Here is a 26,508-nt window from a genome sequence, read left to right on the forward strand (position 1 = left end):
TGCTCTCGCCTGCCCTGACAGCTTATTCCTGATACCCATCATGCTCTGTATTCGTTTCAGGCAACGTCCTAGTGAGTCCCTTCTTTAATTTCTCTATTGCAACCACATCCTTCCTGTAGTATGGTGATTAGAATTATACACAACACTCCAAATGTGGTCAAACCAGTGTTTTATACAGCTGCAATGTGATATCTCAACTCTTATATTCAATGGCTCAGCCTCTAAGCCAAGCATACAAAATATTACCTTTATTACCCTATCCACTTATGTTGCCACGTTTAATGAGCTTCAGACTTGCTCCTCAGGACTCTGCATATCATTGCTCCTCAGGTTCCTGCTCTATGTCAAGGCCATTAACTTTAAATATCTTACCAGAATTTGACTTCCCAAGGAGCATTACCTGATTAAATTCCATCTGCCACTGCTCTGCCCAACTTTCCACCTGATCTATCCTATCGTGCTGTTCTATCTTTTGTATCTGCTGTATCTTCTCTAAAGATTGTCATCTTGTGGTTGAGGAGAGGCTTGTGAGTCCTGAGGTCCTGAAATTGATGCCCTCTGGAGCCTAGCTCCTGGCAGGGTCACCCATGGTGGTAAAGTCAAGGGGAAGGCTCCTGACAATGAGCGATACAATCAAGACCTCAGTAGTGGAGCTGGTGGAAGATGATGACACATCACAATGTAGACGAAGGTGGAAGAAGGCTGCAGCAGTGAAGGCTCCCCAGATGTCTTGCATGCCCTGCCACTGGACCCGGACCCTGATCTGTCAAGGACTATGTGGTAGCTGCTCGTGCATCAAAATCCCCATGTTAAACAAAGTCATGCACAGGCATTCTCCATGAAGTGAATAACCCCATGGGAGAACATCATACTCAATTTGAGTGACTACACTGCTATTACTACTGTTCTATGAATCTATAGATACTTTAATCACTATCTATGACTCCATCAATTTTTAGTGTCATCTACAAACTTACTAAATATACCAACTGCATTTACTACAAACTAGTCCCTACAGTTTGCCACTTGTTACAGATTTCCAGTCAGTAAAAGCACTTATCCACCACAACACTCTGCCTCTTATTACTAGCCAGCTTTGGATCCAGTTTGTCAACATCTCTTGTGCCTTAACCTTCTGGACCCGCCATAGGGAAGGCACATTCCCAGTCTGTAGGCTGTGGTAACAGGGGGCTGTTGTTTTGTTGTTCCTCTCCACACCTTGTGGTGCAATGGACAGCAACCTTGCCACTTCTTTAGCATTTGTCTAATTCTTTTTTATGAGGCCAAGTTACCAGCTTGACACTCAACCTTGCATGGATGATAAGCATACAAGGAGCTGGATTCGAACCTGAGACCTCTCGCCTTGAAGTACGGTGTGGATGCCACTACACCACTGGCCAGCATAATGGAGGGTTGATGACCCCTTTAATACCATGTTATAATCCAATAAACTGTGCTAAACCAAAGAGTTTCATTTACAGTATGTTCCCCATTTTAGCAACTGGTACTCCTGAAGAAAACAACTTGCTGGCAAAACATGCTGCTAGATCAAGGTGTGAATAATTCAGCACTCACGAAAAGGAAATAAGATAAGTAACCTCAGTAAAGCGTTTAAATGATTAAGGAAGAAAGTTTGAGGGGAGTACTTCTGGAGATAGTGTTTTTATGTTCTATGCCTCCATCTTCATCCAAGCAGAAAAATAAATCTTTATTTTTGTGCTGCATTTTCAGTCTTTCGATGATCTGAGTTTTTAGGTTTCCACTTCCTTCAGTGCTATTCTGTGACACCATGGTATAAGACTCGTGAACCTTTCTTGCAACAGCATATTTTACTCAAACAATTGAACGTCACCTTTAATCAAGTTATTCTGATGGAGAATCGATCAGAATCTGAACAGATGTTGCCCCTTGCATTGTCCTCTCAAGGAGTTAAAAATAATTCTTTCCAATATGGTGCATTTACTAAATTATATTTCATTCTTTAAATTCTTATATATACAATCATTGCTTTTCAAAATATTTATATTAAATTTGGTATCCATGATTTGGTTTCTTTCTCATCACATGGTCTGAATTAGAAATTACATTTTGACAGAAAGAAGGTAATTGCTTGGGAGTTGAAGTTGTAGACATTTATAGGGTCACTTTGTGTTGTATTATAACTATGCCATCTGTCAATGTCTAATTATATCTCAACCCATCATCAATTATAATTGGTCAGGCTTCACGGTCTATCCTTGAAACACTACTGACCTCTAGTGGTTAGCCAAACTCATTACTAACATTATGGGAGAGATTTGCCCTTTTAAAGCCAAGTCCTTTCATAGTTTTCACAATTATTCTGATAGAGATCGTTAGAGAACTAAAACAAAAATTAGATGAGTAACCATGTTTTTTTTCACTCAATGTTTAATTTTATAAACTATCATTACAATTACTCTGAAAGACACCAAATCAACTTTGTCCAGTATTCAGTCCGGTTAAATGTCAGGCAATGTTAGCCTGAGATAATTTATCCTCATATCAGAATATCAACCTTAGTTAACTTGGATAGAACAGGACCAATCAGTCAACAGATGTACTAGTCTAACATCTTTCTATTATTGGATTAGGGTGGTTTGTATATGTGCTTTTAATCTTTCTCTTGACCTTTTCTCTTCCAGTTACAATACCTGTCTCTATCAAGAAATTTAATCTCCCTCGTCCTGAATTTACCCTCTATAATATTTCCAAGTTTTACACTCTCTGACACAGAGCAGCAAAGACCATTTAGTGGTGAGTGTAACTTTAATAATAAACTACAAAATGACAAGCCATGAGGAGTCACAAAATAAGAGAAAACCAGCACTTAATATGACAAGACAACAAGGTTACTATAGACTAGGAGCAACTAGTTGAGGATGACTAGTTCATATGAGTGAACAAAGATTGAGGATGAAAGTTGGGTTTAAATAGGTTGCAGGTGATGGGTTGGAAATGAGTGGCAAATGACTCCTGTTAGCTGGGTGGATCTGGGAGGTGCCTGTCTGTGCAGGCCTGATAGGAGCCCCCATGCAACCCCACATCCAGCACCCGATAGCTCAAGATGATCTGGATGGATCCAGTGGAAATCCTCAATGAGCGATGGATCCAAGATGAAACTGGGTGACACCCAACACCTATCCTCTGGGCCGTACCCTTTCCAATCAACCATGATTCCATCAACCGCTGAACCGTGTACGCAATCCTAGGTTCTGGAGGTGCAGACTCAGGTGAGTTGAGTGGTCCATGGACAACAGGTTTGAGGCAGGACCCATGGAAGATAGGTGTGATTCTGAGGATGGTGGACAATGAACTAGGGTGAGAGCTTGTGAGAGTTGATGCATAGGGGCAGATCTCGAGTGGAGAGCCAGACATGGTCCCCAAGCTGAGTAGTTTGGCTAGGCACTGTTGATAGTTAGCCTGGTTGGCAGCTAGGATGACCTTCCTTGCCCTCTTCCAAGCATTCAGGCAGTAGCGATCAGGGCCCTGGTAGACAGGATCACCACCATTGGCTCCTCCATGGGGAGAAAAGGGGTTTGGTAGCCATGAAGCACTTCAAAGGGTGACATACCCATGGCAGAAGTAGTGTGTAGATTGTGGGACAGCTCAGCCCAGAGCAGATACCTCTTCCATATTAACGTGATAAAGACAGTGAAGCATCACAGAAACTTCTGATTGGCTGTTTCTGACTGACCTGTGGATGATAGCCAGAGGACAAACTCACTGAGTAGGGACAGCAGGCACACCAGAAGCAGGAGATGAATTGTGGGCTACTATCCAACACAATGTCCTGGGAGACAAGCCGCGGAGGTGAACTCCATGTTGGAGAAACAGCTCTGCTGTCTCAGTGGCTGATGGAAGTATGGGGAGGGAAATGAAGTGAGCTACCTTGGAGAACTGGTCCACTACTGGCATGGTCAGCATGGCCCCATTGGAAGGTGGCAAACACCTGACGAAATCCATGGCAATGTGGGACCACGCGCATCTAGGGACCACAGGAGCTGAGAAGGCTGCTGTTTGTTTTTATTAGTCTGTGCATGTTGAGGGTAGGCATTGATGAAGTGATGTACATCTATAGTCATGGTGGGTCACCAGAGCTGCTGTTGCAGAAAGTCCAGAATCCATCATGCACCTGGAAGGCATGACAGTGGTGAACAGTGGGCCCACTGGAGTGCCTCAGAGCACTCCGTTGCTGGCAATTGTCAGGTATGTCAGCCAGCTCATTATGTAAGGCCTGGCAGATCTGGTTCTTAAGGTCCCAGACAATTATGGGCCAGCAGCGCTTCTGCATTCCCACTGCATTTTGCTTCAAGGGTCTTCAATTCCATGAACTGAGTCAGAGCCTTGACACAGGTGAAGTATCTGAACTACACTGCCGTCCTTCCTCTTCCCAGATGGTTGAAAACAAGGTGCATTTCAGTGGTAAAATCTTCATAGTGGTTGCAAATAGAGGTTTTATTGTCCCAGCAGCAGTGGCCCAGGTCAGAGCTTTCCCAGTCCAAAGAGAAATGACGAAGACAGCATGGCTCAGTCCATAATATACAGAGACAGCTGGAGGTCAAAGCGTAAGACACACTGGGGCAGGAAGTTGTGGCATCCGGTTAGGGATCTATTGAAGCGTTTAGGCAATGGAATCCGGAGCTCAGAGGGAGGAGGTTGACTGGTGCAGGGTTGCTGTATCGAGATGGAGATTTGGTTGAGAGTGACGAGTAGATGGTCAGTGGTTTCCTGCTGCATCTGGATCGTGTACTCGTGTCAATAATTGACTTCCTTTGGGCAAGCAAACTCTGCTGGGTCAATCGCTGGTTCACTCATCTTGACACAAAGTGTACAGCAGCGGAGACGATTTAGTGATGAGCGATAACGTTGATAATAAACTGCAAAATAACAAGCCATGAGGGGCCACAAAACAAGATACAACAGAAACCTAACTCGACAAGGCAACAAGTTAACTGAAGGCTAGGAGCAACAGGTAGAGGCCGGCTGGTTCGATGAGTGAACAAGGATTGTGGATGAGAGCTGGATTTAAATAGGCCGCAGGTAATAATTTGGAAATGACTGCCAGTGACCCCTGTTAGCTGGGTGGGGTCTGGGAGGTGCCTGCCTGTGCAGGCCTGACCTGATTAGGTTCACACAATGGAAATGTGAGTGTATTCACCAATATGTGGATTTGCCATTGATCAAAGATTTTGACTGGAGAATTGAAAGTGCTATCATTTAATTCATCTTGGCCAAATCCAAACTCATGCTATCATCATTCTGAAAAGAAATCTGCTTTGCACCGTCATGAACTATACCATTGACCTTATTTCTTTGCCTCTTTGCCCCCCATACTCTAAAAGAAATGAAAAGATCTTATGCCTGCAAAAGATATAATGGCAGTGTGGCATCCCACTGCAGTTCCCAAATATTAAAATAACTTTTAACAAATATTAAAATAACAGTCCTGAAGAAGGGTCTTGGATCAGAATATCAACTGTATATTCATTTCCATAGATGCTGCCTGACCTGCTGAAATCCTCAACATTTTGTGTATGTTGCTCTGGATTTCCACCATTTGTAGAATTTCTCAAGATTAAAATAACTTGTTTCCGACTACAATGTACAAATGCAATTGTCTGTTTTATGGAAGTTGTGTTTTTAGTTTAAAGCCTTTGCCCATTCTGCAAAAGTTTCATCTAATCTTTGCTAAATATATTTTTAAAGAAATCGTAGACTGTTCGCATCTTTAATTGACAATTTCATCCTTGCAGCTGGTGTTCCTTCCTTCACTCCCACCAAACACCCACCCACCCCAAGCCTGATCTGCACCATGCGTGCATAGAGTGAAATCCATCTACTCAATGAAAAATGCCTCTTTCATGTGAGTTGTTTTGGGACATGTACGTTATTTGCTTTCTATGGTACCAGAATAAGGATCACTCTGGTAGTAGTGGAAAGAACATTTGAAATTTTGCAGGAGTTACTTCTGCCCAGATTTTCAAAAGAAACATTATTCATATTTATACTAAATCTTTAATCATATCTTTTATATTTCCTGTCTCAACGATATCCAAAACACCCACTCCCTGACCCAAACCTAACTAAACTTCCTTGTCATGTTTCCGATAGATCTGCCTCCTGACGACTGTGCACTTAAAATACTAGATCGCCAGCGTTCACTGGGTCATCACTCATAGGTGATGAGAGCGAGCAAGGAACCAAGCCTGAATCACATGACATCTACATGTGTGTACTTCAGCCTTAGCATTGCATATCACTGTATAACCAGCAAGCTAGCGGGCTTTCCATTACCCTCACCTTCCAAAACTACACAGTCCAGTTACGACAATCTTAATGCTGAACCAGTTGATATTTCACAGAACCAATTTCAACCTAATCAGGATGCTGATTTCAAAACAGTGGTTACATCTCTACTTCCTATTTGTTTTTTCTGAACAATATTCAACACAATCCCATAGGTTTTCTAGACCATTGATTAGGTTCAAATGCTCCTTCCCAACCACCACTTTTCATGACTCAGGAGACGTAATCTTGGAAGTTCCCCACGCTGTGTGACATGACTGCATGTTGAACCTTCCAGCTGATCTTTGCAAGTTCAAGTTCGAGTTTATTGTCATCTGATTGTTTTGTTTGGTTGTATGTACTATGTACTGTACAATGTTCCTACGGACCACAGTGCACTCACAAAAAAAAAATCACACAGCACATTAAACAAAATATTACCACAAATAAGTTAATAATATATAATTCAAAGTGCATGTAGTGCATAGCATGGTAAACAGTAAACAATACATTAAACAGTAAACAGCTCTCTATCCCAGTGATGAAAAGATAGTGGTGGCAAGAATTTCATTAGTCTCGCAGCCCGAGGGAAGAAGCTGTTACCCAGTGTCTGGCAGTCCTAGTCCTGATGCTCATGTACCTTCTTCCTGATGGCCGTGGGTCAAAGAGATTGTGAGATAGGTCGTAGGGATCCTCAACATTGCTTCAGGTTTTTTTGTATACAATGCTCCTGTAAACGTCACATTTGTAACCTGGCCTGCTAACTTACCCAGATTTTGAGTTTTCAATCAGCTTTCATCCATGGTCAGTTTTCTCAATGTTATAATTAATGACCTCAAGCTCCACACAAAAGAAGATCTTCAGCTATTGGTTCAATATATAACTTCTTACTTTAGAAACATTGTATTATATTGTTCGAAATTATACAATTCAAAGTTGCTAATGTGTAGGTTGCTTAAATAGGCAGTTAACTTACATACTCAGTACAAACAAATTTGGAGAGCTTGCAGAAAGGATATACCATTGTAGACCATTTTTATCAGTAAATAAAATGAACCAACAGTTGATCCCAAAGCAAGCCAACTGTACAACTGTGGATTTAACTCAAAATGTTTTGGGTGAATTCTCTGCAAGCAGTTTGAAGGATTTCCCTCTTATCATTGGTTGTATGTTGTTGTTTCGCATTAGGTTCTCAACACAAAGAACTAATGGACTCCAGGCAACAGTAGCTAGGTTGCAGATTTTCACGTCACTTCTAACAGCCCACTAACAGAACAATTACTGGATGGCAAACACAACTGCTTGGGTTACAGAAGAGCAAACTGACTTTCTTTGACAGTTTTATCCTCAAGATATCAAGGACTTCCTCAAGAATTTCTTCTGAAGATCAAATAACCTGTTTTCCAACATTTTAAATATTATTGTTGTTTTGGGACAAAGTTATTAACCTGGTTGCCATGGCACTATGGAACAACTAAGGACTCATTCAAGAACTCATCTTATGCAATTAGTGGACTTACTGTGCGCATGAGGCTCTGAGGACACTATTTTAACTGCTTGATAACCCAGGCATTTAGCCATGGACTACACTGTTTACAAAATGTGTTGAGCTTCATTGCTTCAAGATTTGGCAATTGCTAGAAAGACAAACTCTTCTGATCCTGTTCAATTCATTGATTAATTTGGATTCATGTCAATCTGCAACAATGCCCCTACATGGCACAGGTATTTTTACAAATCCATATGCTATTGAAGTTCTACAGAGCAAGAAAAAAGAACTAGTAGCAGGGATTATCCACACTGATGATCTTCTAGACTGGTTGATTGAGAATCGTGTCATTTCACCAGGTAAAAGAATTGCAGTGTTGAATTACAGGACACGTGAGGAAATGAACGCCAGAGTCCTAGACATGTTGGTTTCTTGTGGTGAGAGAGCCTGCAGACTGTTCTTCTATCCTTGCCTCAAGCATGTTGAACCAGCTCTCTACAATTACATCAGAAGCTATGTCAGTAATGTGTCAAGCAGTTTTGGGGACGCCAAGAGACAGCTTGTGGGTTATCTTTTGGAGAGAGATAAGGATGAAATCCCTAAGAATACTTCAAAAAATGTAGGTAAGCCAGTGCAAAATGTGGCATCTAATAAGGAGCCACAGCAGAAATTACAGACGGCTGTTCAAACTCGACCAGTACACATTGAGCTAGCTCAGCTCTTTCAGATTGTAGCATCAGGAGATCTATACAGTCTTGATAAAGCTATTGGACACAGTGACATTAATGATATAAATGCTTGTCATGAAACGCTGTTGCACATTGCAGCTGCCCATGGACATGTTAAGATCATTGAATATTTATTGAATAAAGGAGCAAAGCTAGAGGTAAAGGATAACAAGGGGCAATCACCTCTTCACCGGGCTGCAGAGAAAGGGCACACAGCAGCAGCCAAAGTCCTTCTTCAAGCTGCAGCACACAGCTATGCTTTGGATATAGAATCTAAAACTCCTCTACACTTAGCTTCCCAGAACAATTTTTTCTCTGTTGTGAAACTGATGTTGAAAGAAGAAGCTAAAAATTATAAAAGAAAGAAATCTTTTTTACACATGGCTGCTCTCAGAGATGAAAGTAAAATTGCAGAAATTCTTCTCAAGTGTGGAGCTGCTGCAGACATTAAGGATGAAAACAACAGGACCCCACTAATTCACGCTGTCTCCCTGGGACATCTCAGTACTGTGAAGGTACTGCTCGAGGGAGGAGCCAAAGTTGATGTTGATATGATTGATGGAGCATTAAATAGTAATAACCAATCCCTGATTAGACTGATCTTGGAGTATGCCACTGGGATTAGCCCTAATGTTCTAGTCAATGCACTCTTTAAAGCTGTTCAGAAAAATCAACACAGAACTATGGGTGTTCTGATTGAAAGGGGCATCGATATCAACACCAAAAATGAACTGCAATATACGCCTTTGCTGTTGGCAGCAGAGCTTGGGCATACAGAATCTGTCAAGGTCCTGATAACTAAAGGAGCTCATTTAAATGAAAGGACCCCAAATATGAACAGTGCACTGCACCTTGCTGCTGAGACTGGGTCCCTTTCAGTTGCAAAGCTGCTGATTGATGAGGGGATGGATGTAAATATTATCGGCTGCAGTGATCAAACACCTCTGCACTTTGCATCTTTTCATAATCAGCCACCGATGATAGAAGCTTTAATAAGAGCAGGTTCAAAGGTCAATGCCATTGCTAAAGAAGCAATTACACCCTTGCACATTGCTTCGCAAAGAGGTAACCGAGAAACAGTGGAGTGTCTTCTTCAGAACAAGGCTGATGTGAATGCTAAAGACAGTTCGATGAGAACACCCTTGCACATGGCAGCTATAGTTGGAGATGCCTCCATCGCAGAGCTGCTTCTGTCAAGCCACGCTGATCCTAATACAGTAAATAAGGAGAAGAAAACCCCACTCCATCTGGCTGCTAACGAAGGTCATTTGGACTTTGTATCAATGATGTTAAGCAGAAGGGCCAGATTTGCTGCAAAGGATATGGACGGGAATACGCCAATGCATTATGCAGCCAGCAAAAGTCATAGCGTTGTTGTCAAAGCACTTTTATTGGCTGGGAAAAATAAAAACATTGATGCTAAGAATATTTGGCGCAAAACACCATTACATCTTGCAGCAGAACATAGCCACGAGGGATTGGTAGAATTATTGTTGGTCAGTGGAGCTTCTATTAATGCCTTAGACAATGCCAAAGACACACCACTGCATTGTGCTTGCAAATCAGGCAACATTGGTACTGCCCGAAAATTAATCCACTGGTCTGATGGTGAAAAACCCAAGTTTCACTCTACAAATAGCTTAAAGAAGACCCCTCTTCAAGTTGCAGAGAGCAGAGACACAGATAACCACCAACAGATAGCAATACTGCTGAGGAAAAAAATGATGTTAACTAGATAAGAACAAATTCAATTTTACTGATGGCTTAATTGGCTAAGGCAGTGATTGGTGTGGCCTATAACATATCTAGTAGACCAGTACGGTTTTATTTTCCATTCCATTTTATGCTGAGTAACAAGCCTCAGCTAGATTTATTTGAAAAGTTTTAGTATTCTGAGGCTAATGGGGGAAGGGGGAAAGAATACAAAAGAGGAATTTATCTATTGTTTCTCTTTCTGATTGTTATCTGGCGACTCTTGTTCAAATGTTATCAGCATTTGATGAGGACTACATTAGATTTAGGTATATTCTGCCTTTCCAACACAAGATTGAACAGCTGTCCACCATTTAACATCAAAATTCACAATTTACAAACTTATTTTGCATTGATTGCAATAGCATTTTCAGAGGAAGAGAGGAGCAAATGGGTAAAAACAGTTTGTCCTTATGCTCTACTATTCATTGTGGCTCAGCAGGTTATTACACATGTTCCATACTAATCTCTTTAAGTAAATATCTTCCATTTGAACAATTGTCTACAATTACACTGATCTGGTTGATACATAAAAAATGTGGCACATGTGGTTAATATTATTATACTGTGAAGACCTCTTGACTAATTCTGCTACTTACAAACTAACTATAATTTTTGTTCAGAAATAACTTCCTTTGTGATGGTTGCACTTACTGTTGGATTAATTGTGTATCAAGGCTTTTATTTTTTACTCTGTTATGAAGATTATTACCATCCTGTTACTTTTTGAGTTTTACATAAATCTGGTTCCTGTCTATGCAACAGTAATAGTTCTTTTCTGTCTTTTTAAGAAAATGACATCAATCAAATAACTTCTACAAATGTTTAAATGTATACAGATAATAGTAAGGTTTAGAACACTATTGTATAGTGTTTCTGACTGGAGATATATGTTGCAACTTCTTTAGTAAACTTTAATTTTATGCTGTAGTTCTAAAGCATATAAAATGTAGCAATTTCACTTCAGGTTTACCAAAAAGTCATCAAAGTAATCAGTTCAACACTGCTAGGATGACAAATAGTGTTTGAGTTTATTCTATCTCATCCACTAACCCCCGCTCCCCAGAATCTTCATATTTAACATGCTTAGAGCAGGTTTGAGCTACAGAAACAAGTAAACATCTTTTGAAGCATTGGCAAGGATAAAACATGGAATGAGGAAAATCTGTCTAGCAAATCTATCTGTTTCTCACAATACACTGAAGACAATACATTTAAGTCTGAAAATGAAGTCTAAATTCTAAGAACATTGTCAAATATTTCCTAGCTCCTAAAGAATATCAAATGAAATTTTGAGTATTGATAACTGCAAATGGTCCTTCCAAGTGAGGTGAACCCTCACCTGTGAGTTATTGGGGTCATATGCTGTGTCCAGTGCTCCCGATGTGGCCTCCTGTATATCAGTGAGACCCGATGTAGATTGGGAGACCGCTTTGCCAAGAACCGACGCTCTGTCCGCCAGAAAAAGTGAGATCTCCCATTTAATTCCACTTCTCATTCCCATTTCAATATGCCTTCCACTACCTTGATGAGGCCATACTCAGATTGGAGGAACAACACTTATATTCAATCTGGGTAGCCTCCAACCTGATGGCATGAATATCAATTTCTCATATTTCTGGTAGTTCATCCCTCCCCCCACCCCACCTCTCCTTCACCATTCCCCATTCCCTTTTCCCTCTCTCACCTTATCTCCTTTTCCGCCCATTGCCTTCCTCTGGTGCTCCTCCCCCCTTTTCTTTCTTCTATGCCTTTCTGTCCTAATTTTTCACCTTGTGTTTCTCTCTCCACCCCACCACCTTTTAAATCTACTCAGCTTTTTTTCTCCAGTCCTTCCAAAGGGTCTCGGCCCGAAACATCGACTGTACTTTTTTCCATAGATGCCGGCTGGCCTGCTGAGTTCCTCCAGAATTTTGTGTGTGTTGGTTGGATCTTCAGCATCTGCAGATTTTCTCTTGTTTGTGAAAATAAGAGGCATCATTTAAAACCAAGGTGCTTATAAATTTCTTTTCTCAGAGGATAGAAAGTCTCTGGAATTCTCTGCTCCAGATTGGTGAAGCCAGATCATACTTACCGTAGAAGTTGATAAACATTTGAAAGATGGAGTGATATTGGGAAACAGCAAAGTAGAAGAGCTGAGGTCGGCATAAAACAGCCATGGTTAAATATATTGAAAGGAAGACAGGTCCAAGGGGCTTGGTGGCCCTACTCACGCCGTTACTTTCTTGTCTTCTTGTGATACTACAGTAAAGACTGAAGTTCTATTCATCAGATTATATTTGCAGGGTTTGAACAGATTAGTGGTTTCCATAATCCCGATCCTTTCTTTCTCATGACAAGGTGCTTATGTTTCAGATACTGATGTATACATGCAAAACGTATACCTTTCTCATGGTTTCAATTGAGTTCTTGTTCCCTGTTTATAACTTGCACCATTACCCCCAAGTTATAAACGATAATATATTGCTTGGGAGAAGATAGATTGATCTTGCTACAAGGCTATACTTCAAATAGTTCAGTTTGAGTATTTTCTTTGCTTTCTATTGGAAACTTCATTAGTAAATGCATATACTGGTGTGGTATGGATGGTGGATATCATGTTTTAGTTGACAAGTAATCATACCATTCCCTACTAAGTGCAATGTTTAAGGAGACTTGTACAGAAATATATTGTCTTAGGGAAAATGGACATAAGATATGTGAATGAGTTAAATTAATGCTAACTAAGAATGCAGGTTTTACAGAGACATACACAGGAGTGCATAGAACCTGTCACTAAAATTAAATGTAATCAGGTTAATGGATGTCAGGCCTCTATGCTTCATGGTAAGGATTGCTCAGGTTAATCTTCTGGTGGTCACCTAACATAGCCCACTCCAGGTACATCACAATTAAGTATGTGCAGTTTGCAGTGTGAAACCATAAAATGCCATTTATTGAGGGTCTGAATGATCTTCCAACATAAATTATGATGCAACTGTACAGACTTTCTTTTACAAATGTGACCAGACAATCTGATTGAAATCATGTCAGAAAAACTGGTTATTATAGTTAATAAAGTATTATTAAACAACTTGTGTCCACTAATCCCAGATAGAATGGGCATGTTGCAAATCTGTTGGTTTTACTGTTGTTTACATACATCATAATGAAAGTCTGCAAACTCAATATAATGTATTACTTGAAACAATGCAAGAAAACTGTGGAAATATTCATAAAAGGCAAATTTAACTATTAAAAATTCATTATTCTTTACCTGATACAATGCTTTGTATTTGTATTTGTTCATGGCAGTAGTGTATGAATTTCTGTGGCTTTTCTCCTAGTCTTGACTGAGTGGAAGACCTAGAGAAATGAAAGCAAACGTGGCAGTGCAAATAGATGTAGACTGAAATATCAAATGTCAAAGGAAGTTTGATATTTTGATAGAAGTAGTAGGGATTGGGGATTGGGGATAATGAACTGGTAGATTGATGGCTGATTGACAGATAGAAAGCAGAGAGTAAGGATAAATGTGTTATTTTCAGGTTGAAGGGCAACTCTAGTGCAGGGAAATTTACTGAGGCTCCTGCTTTTCACAATCTATATCAGTGATTTAGAAGATGGGGCCAAGTGTAAAAGATCCAAATTTGCTGGCAATACAAAGTAAGTTAACAGCATAGGTTGTGAGGAGAATGCTGAGAGGCTTGGCAGGGAGGGATAGAGATTGGTTATGTGAATAGGCAGGAACAAAGATTTAAAGGTGGCAAAGGCCAAAATTCTACTTGGATGTATACTTCATATGTATGACCTGCAGGTCTACAGATCTGGCGCTGGATGGTCCATTTGTCATAAATGTTCTGCCATTACAGATATTTTAAGCACCTGTTTCTCATTTTCGATCCCTGGCTTCATTCTTGGAGAACCATGTACTATTCTGGGAGATGCAGCCTCATTCTGGGAGTCCTCACCCAGTGCCAAGATCCTTTGCACATTCTGGGAAATTCATGGCTTCAGTCCAAGTGGACTGAGTTCTACAGCTGCACCATATACAGCACCATGCATCAATTATCAGTCTGCTTCAAGAGTGTCAAAATTAAGACAAGAGACTACAGATGCTGGAATCCAGAGCAGCACACGGACTGCTACAGGAACTCAGTGGGACAGTCACCGTTTTGGGATGAGAACCTTTTCTGGATTGAAGTCAACTTTGTGATTTGATGCTCTTCAGCAGCCTGTGGAACAACCGAGCCTGCGTCAATCTTAATCCACCGTCCACCCAACAAACACCCCAGCTCCCTCCTACGAGACATGACCGCACGTCACAGTCCGCCCAGCGCCCGCGCCTCCTCCCACGTGACACGACGTGCGTCATAGTCCGCCCAGTAACCGCTCCTCCTCCCACGTGACATGATGTGCGTCATTGTCCGCCCAACACAGATCCCGCCCCCTCCCCTTCTCCGCAGACTCGGCCCAACGTCACAGCCAAATTTTTGATCGCGCGTCATATTACCGTTGTGGTTTTTACCCCTCTCCGTTCTGCCCAAGAGGCTTTCGGGAAACTGGAAGACCTGGTGGGGGAGGAACGCCTTTGTAAACGCGACGATGGCTCGCAATGAAGAGAAACAGCTGGGGAAACTGAATCGACTGTGGCTGCAGAGAGAGAAGGAGGGTAGGAAACCTACGTGAATACACGTTTCATTGTCTATAAGCGTGCTTGGAAACACCAGTGAGTTTGTCTGTGTGAGGAGAACCCCCGGATTGTAGCCACCGTCAGTGCTCCGCCGCCCGGAATGAATTGAATGCAGTGTGGCTTATTTCCCCAGTAGGATAACTGCAGGACTCATTTTAAATGGTTCTGCTTATGCAATCAAAATCTGGTTAATATCATCGGTATATGTCGTGAAATTTGTTGTCTTTGCGGCAGCAATGCAAAACATAATAAAGACGTGTGTGTATGTGTATATATATTTAGTAGTAGTGATTCTTAAATATTGGCAAGATAGATGCAGGGTTTTCCCTAGCTGATGAATTTAAGTAGTCGTTCATCTCAGAAATAGGTGTTTACTATTTAGGACTGGAACAAGGAGCAAGTTCTTAAAGGTCTAGCTGCAGAAATCTCAGGATGGTGTATGTCCAACGTGTTGTAAGGAGAGAGACTAAGGGATTTGACTGGGGTGGGGGAAGAATGGGTAGGTGATCTGTCAACAGTGAGAACACCTTTGCTGGTTCCCAGTAATGGGGTCCACATTGGCTAGGATGCAGCCCTGTGTCTCAGCATTGAGTGCCTGCTCCTGCCACCCAACACCAGTTCTCATGGGCAACAGCTGTACATTGCCTTTGTTGCTCGCTGTCCACCAAACCATTCATTTCATTGATCTGGGAGTTCCCTCAACTGGGTTCCAGGCATGACAGCACAAAACTGGGAAAGGCAGGGTTTTGTGATATGTTATCCACACTGCATTGCTGTCACAATCACAGCTCACTATATAAAATGCCATAATGACCAGCTTTTGCAGCTAATTTCACACGTTCTTCTGTGCTAAGTGCATTGGAAATATCAAACACCCTTTGATGGTATAGCATGAAAAGGTGTTGAGTGAGAAGATCAGGAATGGTCCTGTTGAGTGCAGATCAGTCTCAGGGAGTATTTGTATAAAAAATCTTTCCACAACTTTTTCATGATAGGGACTATGCCATGGTTTTTCTATAACATTTCTTCATCGTCACATGATGCTGTCTTACATACACTGCACAACAAATGGATGAAGAGTTCTGTCTTTGATTTCAAGTTAATGCTGGCCATCAGGTCACAATGAGACCATTCTCAGTCAGGCTTTCGGCTTCCAATTATTCTGTAAATTTCAGACCCACACTGAGTCTGCAATTCAGAGAATAGAAAGTCAAGTAAGCGAACTGTCAAAATTGAGCCCAACGGGTTCTGGATTTTTGCTACAGTTTCAGTGTTGTTCCAAATTTGATGAGAAGATAAATCCTGTTTTCTTAGAACCAATTTCTTCCTGTGCCTTATTCTCTCCTCCACTTAAATAATACAACATTTATAATCCAGATCAGGGCCAACGCATTTGGCCTGTTGTATCCAGGTTATAGGTGTTCCACAACAACATTCATTTTCCAATTCACCAGTTCCGTTGCATTCTAGTTATTGATATTAGGCCAGTCAGGAAGAGACTGCTGAAAAGCTGCCCCAAGTGAGTCTTATGACCATATCTCTCCACACTGACTTAACATGGGCCTCTAGTTATCTTCTGTTACTATAGTAGCAACTTACTCCTCTGTCTGCTTGAGGTTTCTAGTGTTCATTGGTTCTTTTCCTATCACAATCAGATGACACTGTTGTTACGTTCATTTTTTTTCATCTCTCTAACCCTGAAACCCAGTAAATCTAGGAAGCTCCTCAATGAGAATGAGAGAATGTTATTTTGAAGCATTGTTCCATTTATTTCATGATGGTCTAACTTCTAGTTATGCTTACTTCACAGTATAATTGTGGCTGACAGCTTCTCAAAAATGCTCCTTTTTGTTGCATTCCTAGGGACCTACTTAAACAGTTGACCAACCTTGCATATGGAACCTCCAAATGTTTCTCAAAATCAAAAGGTGGAGGACCTCCGCTGCATCAACCAGAAGTGGAATTTCCCGGTGGCCAGCCATTTTAAATCTATTCCCATTTTGTCATGTCAGTCTGTTGCCTCCTCTTTTGTCACAATGAGGCTGCTTTCAGGGTGTAGGAGTAACACCTCATATTCCGTATAAGTAGTGTCCAACCTGATGGAATGAATGTCAATTTCTGGTCATTCTCCCGCCCCCACCTCCCCACATACACAACCTTCTACTCCCTACTCTGGCCTCTTATCTTTTCTCCTCCCCTGCCTATCGCCTCCTGCTGGTGCCCCTCCTCTTTCCTTTTCTCTCATGGTCCACTCTCCTCTTTCATCTTTCCCCAGCCCTTTACCTTTCTCACCCACCTATCAATTTCTAACTAGCCCTTCTTCCTCTCATTTTATTCTGGTGTTTTCCTCTTCCTTCTCAGTTCTGAAGAAGGGTCTCAGCCTGAAGCATTGGTTCATTTCCAGAGAAGCTGCCTGACATGCTGAGTTTCTCCAGTGTTTCGTGTGTGTTGCTTTGGATTTCCAACATCTACAGAATATCTTTTGTACACCTATCGCCTAACTTGTTCTCTTTCCTCTTCTCCCTACCCCTTCTTACTCTGGCCTCTTCATCCTTCCTGATGAAGGGTCTCAGTCTAAGATGTCAACCGTTTATTCATTTTCACAAATGCTGCCTGACCTCAGTTCCTCCGGTGTTTTTGAACAGTCTAGCACACAGTTATCTGTTCTGGGGTCGTTATTTTTAACCTTTCAACTGCCACAGGCCTTAAAATTGTTTGAGATATCTGGTCTTTCTATTTTGGGTTCTAGCATTCTGAAACCATAACTTTTACTATCGGCAACAGTGCTTTTAGCTGTTTGAGGTCCAGTGTCTGGAATTCCATTCCCAAACCTCTGCTTCATCCCCCTCTAAAATGTAACACTTTGAATAACCTTTTAGTCATTCCTAGTATCATAGTTTGACCCCTTGTCATATTTTGTTGCTATTGCTCTGTGAAGAAACTTTGAAAATTTTACATTTCCTAACTCTCTAACTACAAAATGTTGTCATCCAAAATTTATTCATATCTGACCATCCTTCATCTCTGTATTTTTTTTTTGTTCAATAGAGGGCCGTCTAAGAGAGATCCATCAAAATCGACCCAAACTGGTGGGTATGCACAGCTATTTTTCAGTCTGCAGCATGTCATTTTAACTCTCCTACCCCCTCCTACATCAATTTGTGTGTCTGCCTTCTCCATTGCTATGAAGAGGCCAAATACAAACTGGAAGAACGTGTTACATTTGAGTATAGCTTACATCCAAATGGCATTTTACATTAACGAGAAAGTCTGCAGATGCTGGAGATCTAACCAACATGCACAATGCTGGAGGAAGTCAGCGGGCCAAACAGCATCTGTGAGAAAAGAGTAAACAGTCAACATTTTAGGTTGAGACCCTTCATCAGGACTGGAAAAAAGATGGGAAGTTTGAGCAAGAAGGAGGGAGGGAAGGAAGATTTACAAGGTGGTAGGTGATAGATGTCATGAAATTTGTTTTTTTTTTGTGACAACAGTACAGTGCAGTACAAAATTACTACAGTAGCCTCCTCCCTCACTACTTTTCAGGGCCCCAGACATTCCTTCCAGGTGATGCGAGACCTCGCCTGCGAGTCTGTTGGGGTCATCTACTGTATCTGGTCCTCCCATTATAGTCTCCTGTATATTGCTAAGACACAAAGTAAATGGAGAGACCGCTTCGCTGAGCACCTAGAGTCTGCCAGAAAAGCGGGATTTCCTGGTGGCCACCCATTTTAATCCTTCTTCAAATTCCGACATGCCAGTCCATGGCCTCCTCTACTGTTATGATGAAGCCACACTCGGGTTGGAGGAGCAATACCTTGTATTTTGTCTGGGTAGACTCCATCCTAATGGCATGATGTGTTGTTGATCTAGTCTGAATTGACTGTTTTGACTTTGTAATTTTCATTTCACTGAGAAAAACATTGTCAATGCAATCTAATCGATGATTTTATCTTTACCCTAAAACCAAGTACCTTCATACACCTTGAAATGATTATTACATGGCAGCTTCAATTCAAGTATTTATGTTTTATAATTTGAATTATTTTTGTTTTTATTTGTAGTCTTCATTGAATTCGGCCATTGATGTGAAAAAATGGATTCCAAGTATCAAGTCTGAAATTGAGTATTACCTGCAGGTAAATAATTCAGTTTCCAAAATAAAAGCTGCACAGACAAGTTAATATATTTCACTACAGGCGGAAAAAAAAACAGTCTGAGCAAAATCACCTTTCATTTTTTCAGTGTGAAGTATATAAAGTTGTATTTGCACAATTCTTGAATATCTCTGTCTTGCTATGGAGTAATTAAATTAAAGATGCCATTGCATTTACTTGCCGAGGAAGTGGGTCATACTTTGTTGAACCTATTTACCCATGTATATTTACTCGTGTTGTAGAGTTCTGGATAAGAATGAATTGAAAATTTACAAAGTTAGTAGGCAGATCTTCCTGGGGTCTCCATTGCTCAGGATCGACCATGGATGTTGTATCCCGGCTGTGTACGATTAGTTGATGTGCAACCTAAGGCAGTAAGAAGTGGAGGGTAAGCTCACAACAAAATCTGCAGATGCTAAAAATCCAAAGCAACACACAAAAATGCTGGAGGAACTCAGCGGGCCAGGCAGCATCTATGGAAATAAGCAAACAGTCGACGTTTCAGTATTCAGTATTCTCCCCTTCAGGACTGGAAAGGAAGGGGAGAGGTCAGAGTAAGAAGTTAAGTTGGGGGGAGGGGAGAAAGAAATACAAGGTGGTAGGTGATGGGTGAAACCAGGAGGGGGATGGGTGAAGTAAAGAGCTGGGAAGTTGATTGGTGAAAGAGGTACAGGGCTGGAGGAGGGGGAGAGGGTAAAAGACCACAGAAGAAAGGGAAGCAGGAGGAGCACCAGAATGAGATGATGGACAGGTGAGGAGATAAGGTGAGAGAGGGAATGGGAAATGGTGAGGGGGGGGTGTTAATTACCAGAACTTTGAGAAATTGATGTTTGTGCCATCAGGTTTTCGAGAAATCGATGTTCATGCGATCAGGTTTTTCAGGAAAATTGATGTTCATGTGATGTTCATCCCCTGTCCTCTCATTCTCCCCACTGATCTCCCTCCTGGTACTTATCCTTGCAAACAGAAACAAGTGCCACACATGCTCCTACACCTCCTCCCTCACCATTCAGGGCCCCACCAGTCCTTCCAGGTGAGGTGACACTTGACCTGTGGGGCCATCTCCTGTATCTGGTGCTTTCGGTGTAGCCTCCTGTATGACAGTGAGACCCAATGTAGATTGGGAGATCGCTTCTCTGAGCATCTACACTCTGTCCTCCAGAAACAGCAGGATCTGTACCTGGACCAGCCTTCCTTATCCCTACCATCCATGGATCTATTCAAATTTCTCTTAAATGTTGAAATTGACCCCGCATGCACCACTTGTGCTGGCAACTCATTCCACGTTCCCACCACCCTCTGAGTAGAGAAATTCCCTCTCATGTTCCACTTAAATATTTCACCTTTCAACCTTAGTTTGTCTCACCCATCCTAAGTGGAAAAACCTTATTTATACATCTTATAATTTTGTATACCTCTTTCAAATCTCCCCTCATTCTTTTACATTTTAAGGAATAAAGACCTAACTTATTCAATCTTTCCCTATAACTCTGGTCTTCAAGTCCCAGCACAAATTTTCTCTTCACTCTTTCAATGTTATTTATCTTTTCTGTAGGTAGGTGAACAAAACTGGACACAGTACTCCATTTTAGGCCTCACCAGCATCTTATACAATTTCAACATAACATCCCAACTCCTGAACTCCATACACTGATTCATTTCAAAAGCTTTCATCATGACCCTGTGCCACTTTCAAGGAATCATGACTGTATCCCCAGATCCCTCTGTTCGACTGCACTCCTCAATGCCCTACTGCTCATCATGTAAGACCTACAGTACTTTGCAAAAGTCTTGGGTACATACAGATAGGGTGCCTAAGGCTTTAGCTTGGTACTGTAGTTTTGTATTGCACTGTACTGCTGTCACAAAAAAAACAAATTTCATGACGTGTGAGTGATGATAAACCTGATTCTGATATCTGTCTCTTGTGGGCAACATGCGAAGGGGACGAAGAGAATGAAATCATAATTGAGCACAGTGGAAGGGGGCAGGAAGAGGGAAATCATGGGAAAAGGGGAATGGGGCAGGGAGAGGGGAATCAATGGTTGTGAAAAGACCCATGTATAATCCTACTCGTGAGGGGAGAAAGTGGGAAGCACCACAGAGACATTCTCTACTTATCAGTAAGCCTATTGATTGGGATCAAGTGACCTTGCCTGGTGGCTGAGTGCTGGGTGTGTCTGCACCCACACCTCCTCCTACCGTTGACACTCAGCCACCTGTCCCACACCCTTCTTGAGGTGCACCACCCTCACCATTCCCAAATTCCTTTGCTCCTGCCAGATTTAAAAATAAGCCTTGTCAAAGCCCTTGTAAACAACATCCACTGCCTTGACTTCATAAACTTCCTTAAAAAAACTCTGTAAAATTGTTTAGACACGACCTACCACGCACAAATCCATGCTGACTATCCCTAATCAGTCCCTGTCATACAAGTATTTATACAGTGCCTGTAAAAAGTATTCACCAGACCCCCTTGGAAGTTTTCATGTCTTACTGTTTTACAAAATTGAATCACAGTAGATTTAATTTGGCTTTTTTTTTGATGCTGATCAACAGAAAAAGACTCTTCCATGACAAAATTAAAACAAATCTCTACACGGTGATGTGAATTAATTACAAATATAAAACACAAAATAATTGATTACTTAAGTATTTGCCCCCTTTAATATGACACATCAAATCTTCACTGGTGCAGCCAATTGATTTTAGAAGTCACACAATTAGTTAAATGGAGATCAGTTTTTGGAGACCTGTGTGCAGTCAACGTGTTTCAATTGATAGTCATAAAAATATACCTGTAGGTAGAAAGTCTAACTGCTGGTGAGTCTGTATCCTAGCAAAAACTAAAAGCACAAGTCAGGAGCTAGATACAAGAAAATTTCCAAGTCACTGAATTTCTCTTGCAGTCTAGTTAAGTCAATCATCAGGAAATGGAAAGCTGTAAATAAGCCTAGAGCGGGCTGATCTCAAACTGAGTGACCATGCAAGAAAGGGACGAGTGAGGGAGGCCACCAAGAGACCTATGGAGGAGTTACAAGCTTCAGTCGCTGAGATGCTGAGATACAGAGACTGCACATAGAACAACTGTTGCTTGGATGCTTCGCCAGTCACAGCTTTATAGGAGAGTGGCAAAGAGAAAGCCATTGTTGAATAAACACTCCCATGAAATCTTGGGTAGAGTTTGCTAGAAGGCATGTGGGAGACTCTGAAGTCAGCTAGAAGTAGGTTCTATGGTCTGATGAAACCAAAATTGAGCTTTTTGGCCATCTGACTAAACACTGTGTTTGGTGAAAGCCAAACACTGCACGTCATCAAAAATACACCATCTCTACCTTGAATCGTGGTGGTGGCGGCATCATGCTGTGGGGATGCTTCACTGTAGCAGGCCCTCGAAGGCTTGTGAAGGTAGTGGGTAAAATGAATGCAGGAAAATTCAGGGAAATCCTTGAAAAACCTGATGTATTCTGCAAGTGAACTGCAACTTGGGAGTTTGTTTTGTTTTCCAGCAAGACAATGACCACAAGCATAAAGCCAAAGCTACACAGGAATGGCTTTAAAAACAGCAACATTGATGTCTTGGAATGGCCAAGTCAGAGTCCAGACCTCAATCCAAATGAGAGTTCGTGGCTGGACTTGAAAAATGCTGTTCACTCATGATTCCCACGCAATCTGACAGAGTTTGAGCAGGTTTGTAAAGAAGAATGTGAAAAATTGCAGTGTCCAGATGTGCAAAACTGATAGAAACCTTTCCACACAGACTCAAGGCTGTAATTGCTGCCAAAGGTGCATCTACTAAATACTGACTTGAAGGGGTGATTACTTATGCAATCAATTATTTCAAAAAATTATATTTGTAATTAATTTAGATCATTAATTCCTCAAGGGAAAATTTTACCTGACAAATCTGTTGGAATTCTTTGAAGAAATGACAAGTGGGATAGACAAAGGAGAATTGGTTGGTGTTGTGTACTTGGATTTTCAGAAGGCTTTTGACCAGATGCCACATGTGAGGCTGCTTTAATAAGCTGTGAGCCCATGGAATTACAGAAAAGATTCCAGCATGGATAAGGCAGTGGCTGATTGGCAGGAGGCAAAGAGTGGGAATAAAGGGAGCCTTTTCTGATTGATTGCTGGTGACTAGTGGTGTTCCACAGGGGTCAGTGTTGGGACCGTTTCTATTTATGTTATATGTCAATGATTTGGAACATGGAATTGATGGCTTTGTTGCAAAGTTTGCAGATGATATGAAGATAGGTGGAGGGGCAGGTAGTTTTGAGGAGGTAGAGCCTGCAGAAAGACAGATTAGGGGAATGGGTAAAGAAATGGCAGATGGAATGTAGTGTTGGGAGGTGTATGGTAATGCACTTTGGTGGAAGAAATGAGAGGGTTGACTATTTTCTAAATGGAGAGAGAAAATACAAAAAACTGAGGTGCAAAGGGACTTGGGAGCCCTTGAGCAGGATTCCCTAAAGGTTAATTTGCAGCTTGGATCTGTGATAAGGAAGGCAAATACGATGTTAGCATTCATTTGAAGAGGACTAGAATATCAAAGCAAGGATGTAATTTTGAGACTTTATAAAGCACTGGTGATGCCTCACTTGGAGTATTGTCAGCAGATTTCTGCCTTTATCTTATAATGGATTTGCAGGCACTGGAAAGGATTCCTGTTCGTGAAAATGATTACAGGATTGAATGGCTTGCTATATGAAGAGTGCTTGATTGCTCTGGGCCTGTATTCACTAGAATTTAGAAGAATGAGGGGTGACCTAATTGGAACCCATCGTATGTTGAAAGGCCTTGATAAAGTGGATATGGAAAGGATGTTTCCTATTGTGGGAGAGTCAAAGACCAGAGGACACAAGCTTAAAATAGTGGAGCATCCTTTTATAACGGAGATCAGAATGCATATCTTTAGCCAGAGATTCATAAATCTGTGGAAATTCTTTGCCAGAAGGCGGCTGTGGAGGTCAAGTCATTGAGTATATTTAAGGCGGTGGCTGATAGATTCTTGACTGTTCAGGGCATGAAGGGATATGGGGAGAAGGCAGAAGATTAGCTGGGAGGAAAAATGGATCAGCCATGATGAAACGGTGGAGCAGACTTGATGGGCCAAATGGCCTCATTCTGCTCCTATTTCTTATGGTGAAGCACAACATTTATTAGTCCAAGTTAATAAAATTTAAAGAGAGAAAGAAAATGTGTGAAAGCAATTTGAAGTATATAAAGAGTTTCTTTTGTAAAGGTTTTTTAATGTTATGTTTTAATCACACATCTGTCTAGAGAATGTCTGATCTATTTTCAGCATTTTCCTTTATTGGTTTAGATTTACAGCATCTGTAGTGTTTTTGTTTTTATATAATTATTCCATTTACCCACATTCTTCATGTCTAAGCTTGTTTTTGATCAGAAACTGAAGTGTCAACAAAATTTGCGATAAGAAGACATGCTCTCACTCCTTTTCAGCAATCACAGCTATCCCATTACTCAGAACGGAAAATCAAGGAATTCCAGGATCACATTGAAGAGCTTCAGAAAGAGTATCGGTGTTTCTTGTGGAAACTCCGTAGCTTAGATCCTTCCCACAAAGAGCATCCTTGGAAACCCCGTGCTTACACACGCAAAAGAGTACCCGATATCAACCAACAAGGTATCAAAACTAAATACTTGAGAAAAAGTTAGATAATGGGTTATCAGAATTTTACTACATTCATTGTTTAACTTCCGTGTCCTCTGTATAATACAGGAGGAGCATTTTAATATGTTAAATGTCATGAGGTATTTGTGAGAGATAATGTTAACAAAAGAAGCAAAACAGGAACTACATTCAGCAAAGGATAAATTATCTTTCCTTGACTAAGCTTAATAAATCACTGAATCCTACTATGAAAGTGCCATTTAATTTTTGGAAATCTATTTCCTGCCTTTCACATAATTAACTGGCAGCCTCTAATTGCTAATGATCATTTTGTGCAGGATGGACCTGGCTAATTTCATCTGTGCCATGTTACTTTGTCTTCAAAGCACTTTTCTGTGCATAGTCTCTGACAAACGCATTTTCATGCCGAACCTTTAAAAACTTCATTTTGTAAATATTTATTTATACAATTCTTCATCTGACAAATAATGGTATCCTTCATTAAGCTTTAGCCTTTCACTTAGATTTATTCAAAAATTTCATATTGTATATTTTTCTAGCAACTTGATCAGAAAATTCCACATTACATAATGTTATTTGGAATGATTGAATTAAATTAATATTTACTTCGGCGGAAAATCTAGATGGCTTATTTTAACACGCAATTTTTTTTATCATGCTCTGAAAATTTTAAGCTTTAAGGTGGTGTTTACTGTTTCTGGTATTTCTGATTATTAGCACCAGTGTTCTCATTTCTAAATTGTTTTTTTTTCATATGCAGCTTCTTTGCACAGTTTGAAACGACCATGCATGCCTCAATTAATTGAAGCAGAAGATGCGTCTCACAAATATGACATTGAAGATTCTGATGAAGGCAGTAAAAGGAGCCACCTCAGCCCACATATTTCAGATGGCATTATCTATGACTGTTCTGTAGTTAACCCTGATTTTCAGGACCAACCTCTAACTTTTAACTCTGATCGGCTTCCACCAAGATTTTCTATGCACTTAACTTCCAAAAACTCATTGGGAGAGCCATCACACCATTTGACTGAAATTCTTTTGTCTCAGCTACCAAATTTACAAGCCTCCTCTTCCCATGGTACCATAAAAGAGTTGGACAAAGAGGAAGAACAAATACAAACTATAGAGATCAGGGATAATTCCTTGGTGTCTATCTCACAGACAAAAACCTCTAGGATTCTGGGATTATCTTGCTATTCTTCAGATGAAGATTTATAAGTGAAAAATGCTAATTGATGTTGGTAGCTTTAAATGTTAGTATTTTATAATAAGTACTTTTGTTGCTAAATGTATTAAATAGTTTATTTGTAATGTCTGCTTTGTGAATACAGAGCCCTTGTAAATAACTGAATTACTTTCATTCTGGAAGTTAATATTGATTCCATCAGTATATATTGACTTTGTAACAAATAATTATTTCTAAATGATGTATTAATTTAAAGACATTGGTAGTTAATGTTAGGCAAAAGTAGTTCTGGATATATTTTCGGTTTCTCATCAACTGAACTGGTGGCAAGTAATGTTGAAATTTCATCATTTAGCCTATAAAATTGACACCGTTATATTTGGATCGTGTTTGAAGTGAAGATTTGTTGTTTACACAACTGAGAATTAAAGAAATGTCGCTACCCCCTGACACTGCTGAGTGTCTAAATCTGCTGGTTTTTGTAATTTACTCGCAAAAGGCATTCCTGTCTAGTATCAATTAAGCAGTTCAAGGGTGTAGCTTTGAGGACTGTTTG

General features: G+C 40.8%; 2 protein-coding genes and 1 long non-coding RNA gene across 5 annotated transcripts in view; 2 read left to right on the forward strand and 1 right to left on the reverse strand.

Annotated features, from left to right (window-relative positions):
• Positions 1 to 14,176, reverse strand: part of LOC140206334 (uncharacterized) — a 29,081-nt gene extending 14,905 nt beyond the window's left edge. The window contains exons 1-2 of the long non-coding RNA XR_011888118.1: positions 14,140 to 14,176; positions 13,532 to 13,620 (exon numbers count right to left, since the gene is read on the reverse strand). This is a non-coding gene — a long non-coding RNA (uncharacterized lncRNA). The remainder of the gene's footprint in view (positions 1 to 13,531; positions 13,621 to 14,139) is intronic.
• Positions 8,013 to 10,262, forward strand: caiap (CARD- and ANK-containing Inflammasome Adaptor Protein). The gene has a single exon (XM_072274679.1). The coding sequence runs from the start codon at positions 8,013 to 8,015 to the stop codon at positions 10,260 to 10,262; it is 2,250 nt and encodes a 749-aa protein (XP_072130780.1).
• Positions 14,177 to 14,692: 516 nt separating the features above from the next.
• On the forward strand, positions 14,693 to 26,402 carry LOC140205924 (uncharacterized). Of its 3 annotated transcripts, none has more exons than XR_011888011.1 (5): positions 14,693 to 14,926; positions 16,811 to 18,036; positions 19,012 to 19,086; positions 22,614 to 22,794; positions 24,571 to 24,655. XR_011888011.1 is itself a non-coding variant. In XM_072273812.1 (5 exons), exons 1-5 carry the CDS (start codon positions 14,860 to 14,862, stop codon positions 25,982 to 25,984), a joined length of 828 nt encoding a protein of 275 aa, XP_072129913.1. In that variant the 5' UTR covers positions 14,712 to 14,859; the 3' UTR covers positions 25,985 to 26,402. The 3 variants fall into 3 exon arrangements, 2 of the variants coding, with proteins under 2 accessions (XP_072129913.1, XP_072129914.1); XM_072273812.1 differs by lacking the exon at positions 22,614 to 22,794 and adding an exon at positions 25,524 to 26,402 and having other exon boundaries at positions 14,712 to 14,926; positions 17,996 to 18,036; positions 24,571 to 24,754; XM_072273813.1 differs by lacking the exons at positions 19,012 to 19,086; positions 22,614 to 22,794 and adding an exon at positions 25,524 to 26,402 and having other exon boundaries at positions 14,712 to 14,926; positions 17,996 to 18,036; positions 24,571 to 24,754.
• The last annotated feature ends 106 nt before the right edge of the window (positions 26,403 to 26,508 follow it).

The sequence above is a fragment of the Mobula birostris genome, chromosome 12, assembly GCF_030028105.1.
Source record: "Mobula birostris isolate sMobBir1 chromosome 12, sMobBir1.hap1, whole genome shotgun sequence".
NCBI lineage: Eukaryota > Metazoa > Chordata > Chondrichthyes > Myliobatiformes > Myliobatidae > Mobula > Mobula birostris.

Coding starts and splice junctions, on each gene's coding strand:
- caiap (XM_072274679.1), top strand. CDS start 8,013: ATGCCCCTACATGGCACAGGTATTTTTACAAATCCATATGCTATTGAA.
- LOC140205924 (XM_072273812.1), top strand. CDS start 14,860: ATGGCTCGCAATGAAGAGAAACAGCTGGGGAAACTGAATCGACTGTGG. Junction 18,037..19,011: donor ATCAAAATCGACCCAAACTG/GTGGGTATGCAC, acceptor TTTTATTTGTAG/TCTTCATTGAATTCGGCCAT. Junction 19,087..24,570: donor AAATTGAGTATTACCTGCAG/GTAAATAATTCA, acceptor ACTCCTTTTCAG/CAATCACAGCTATCCCATTA.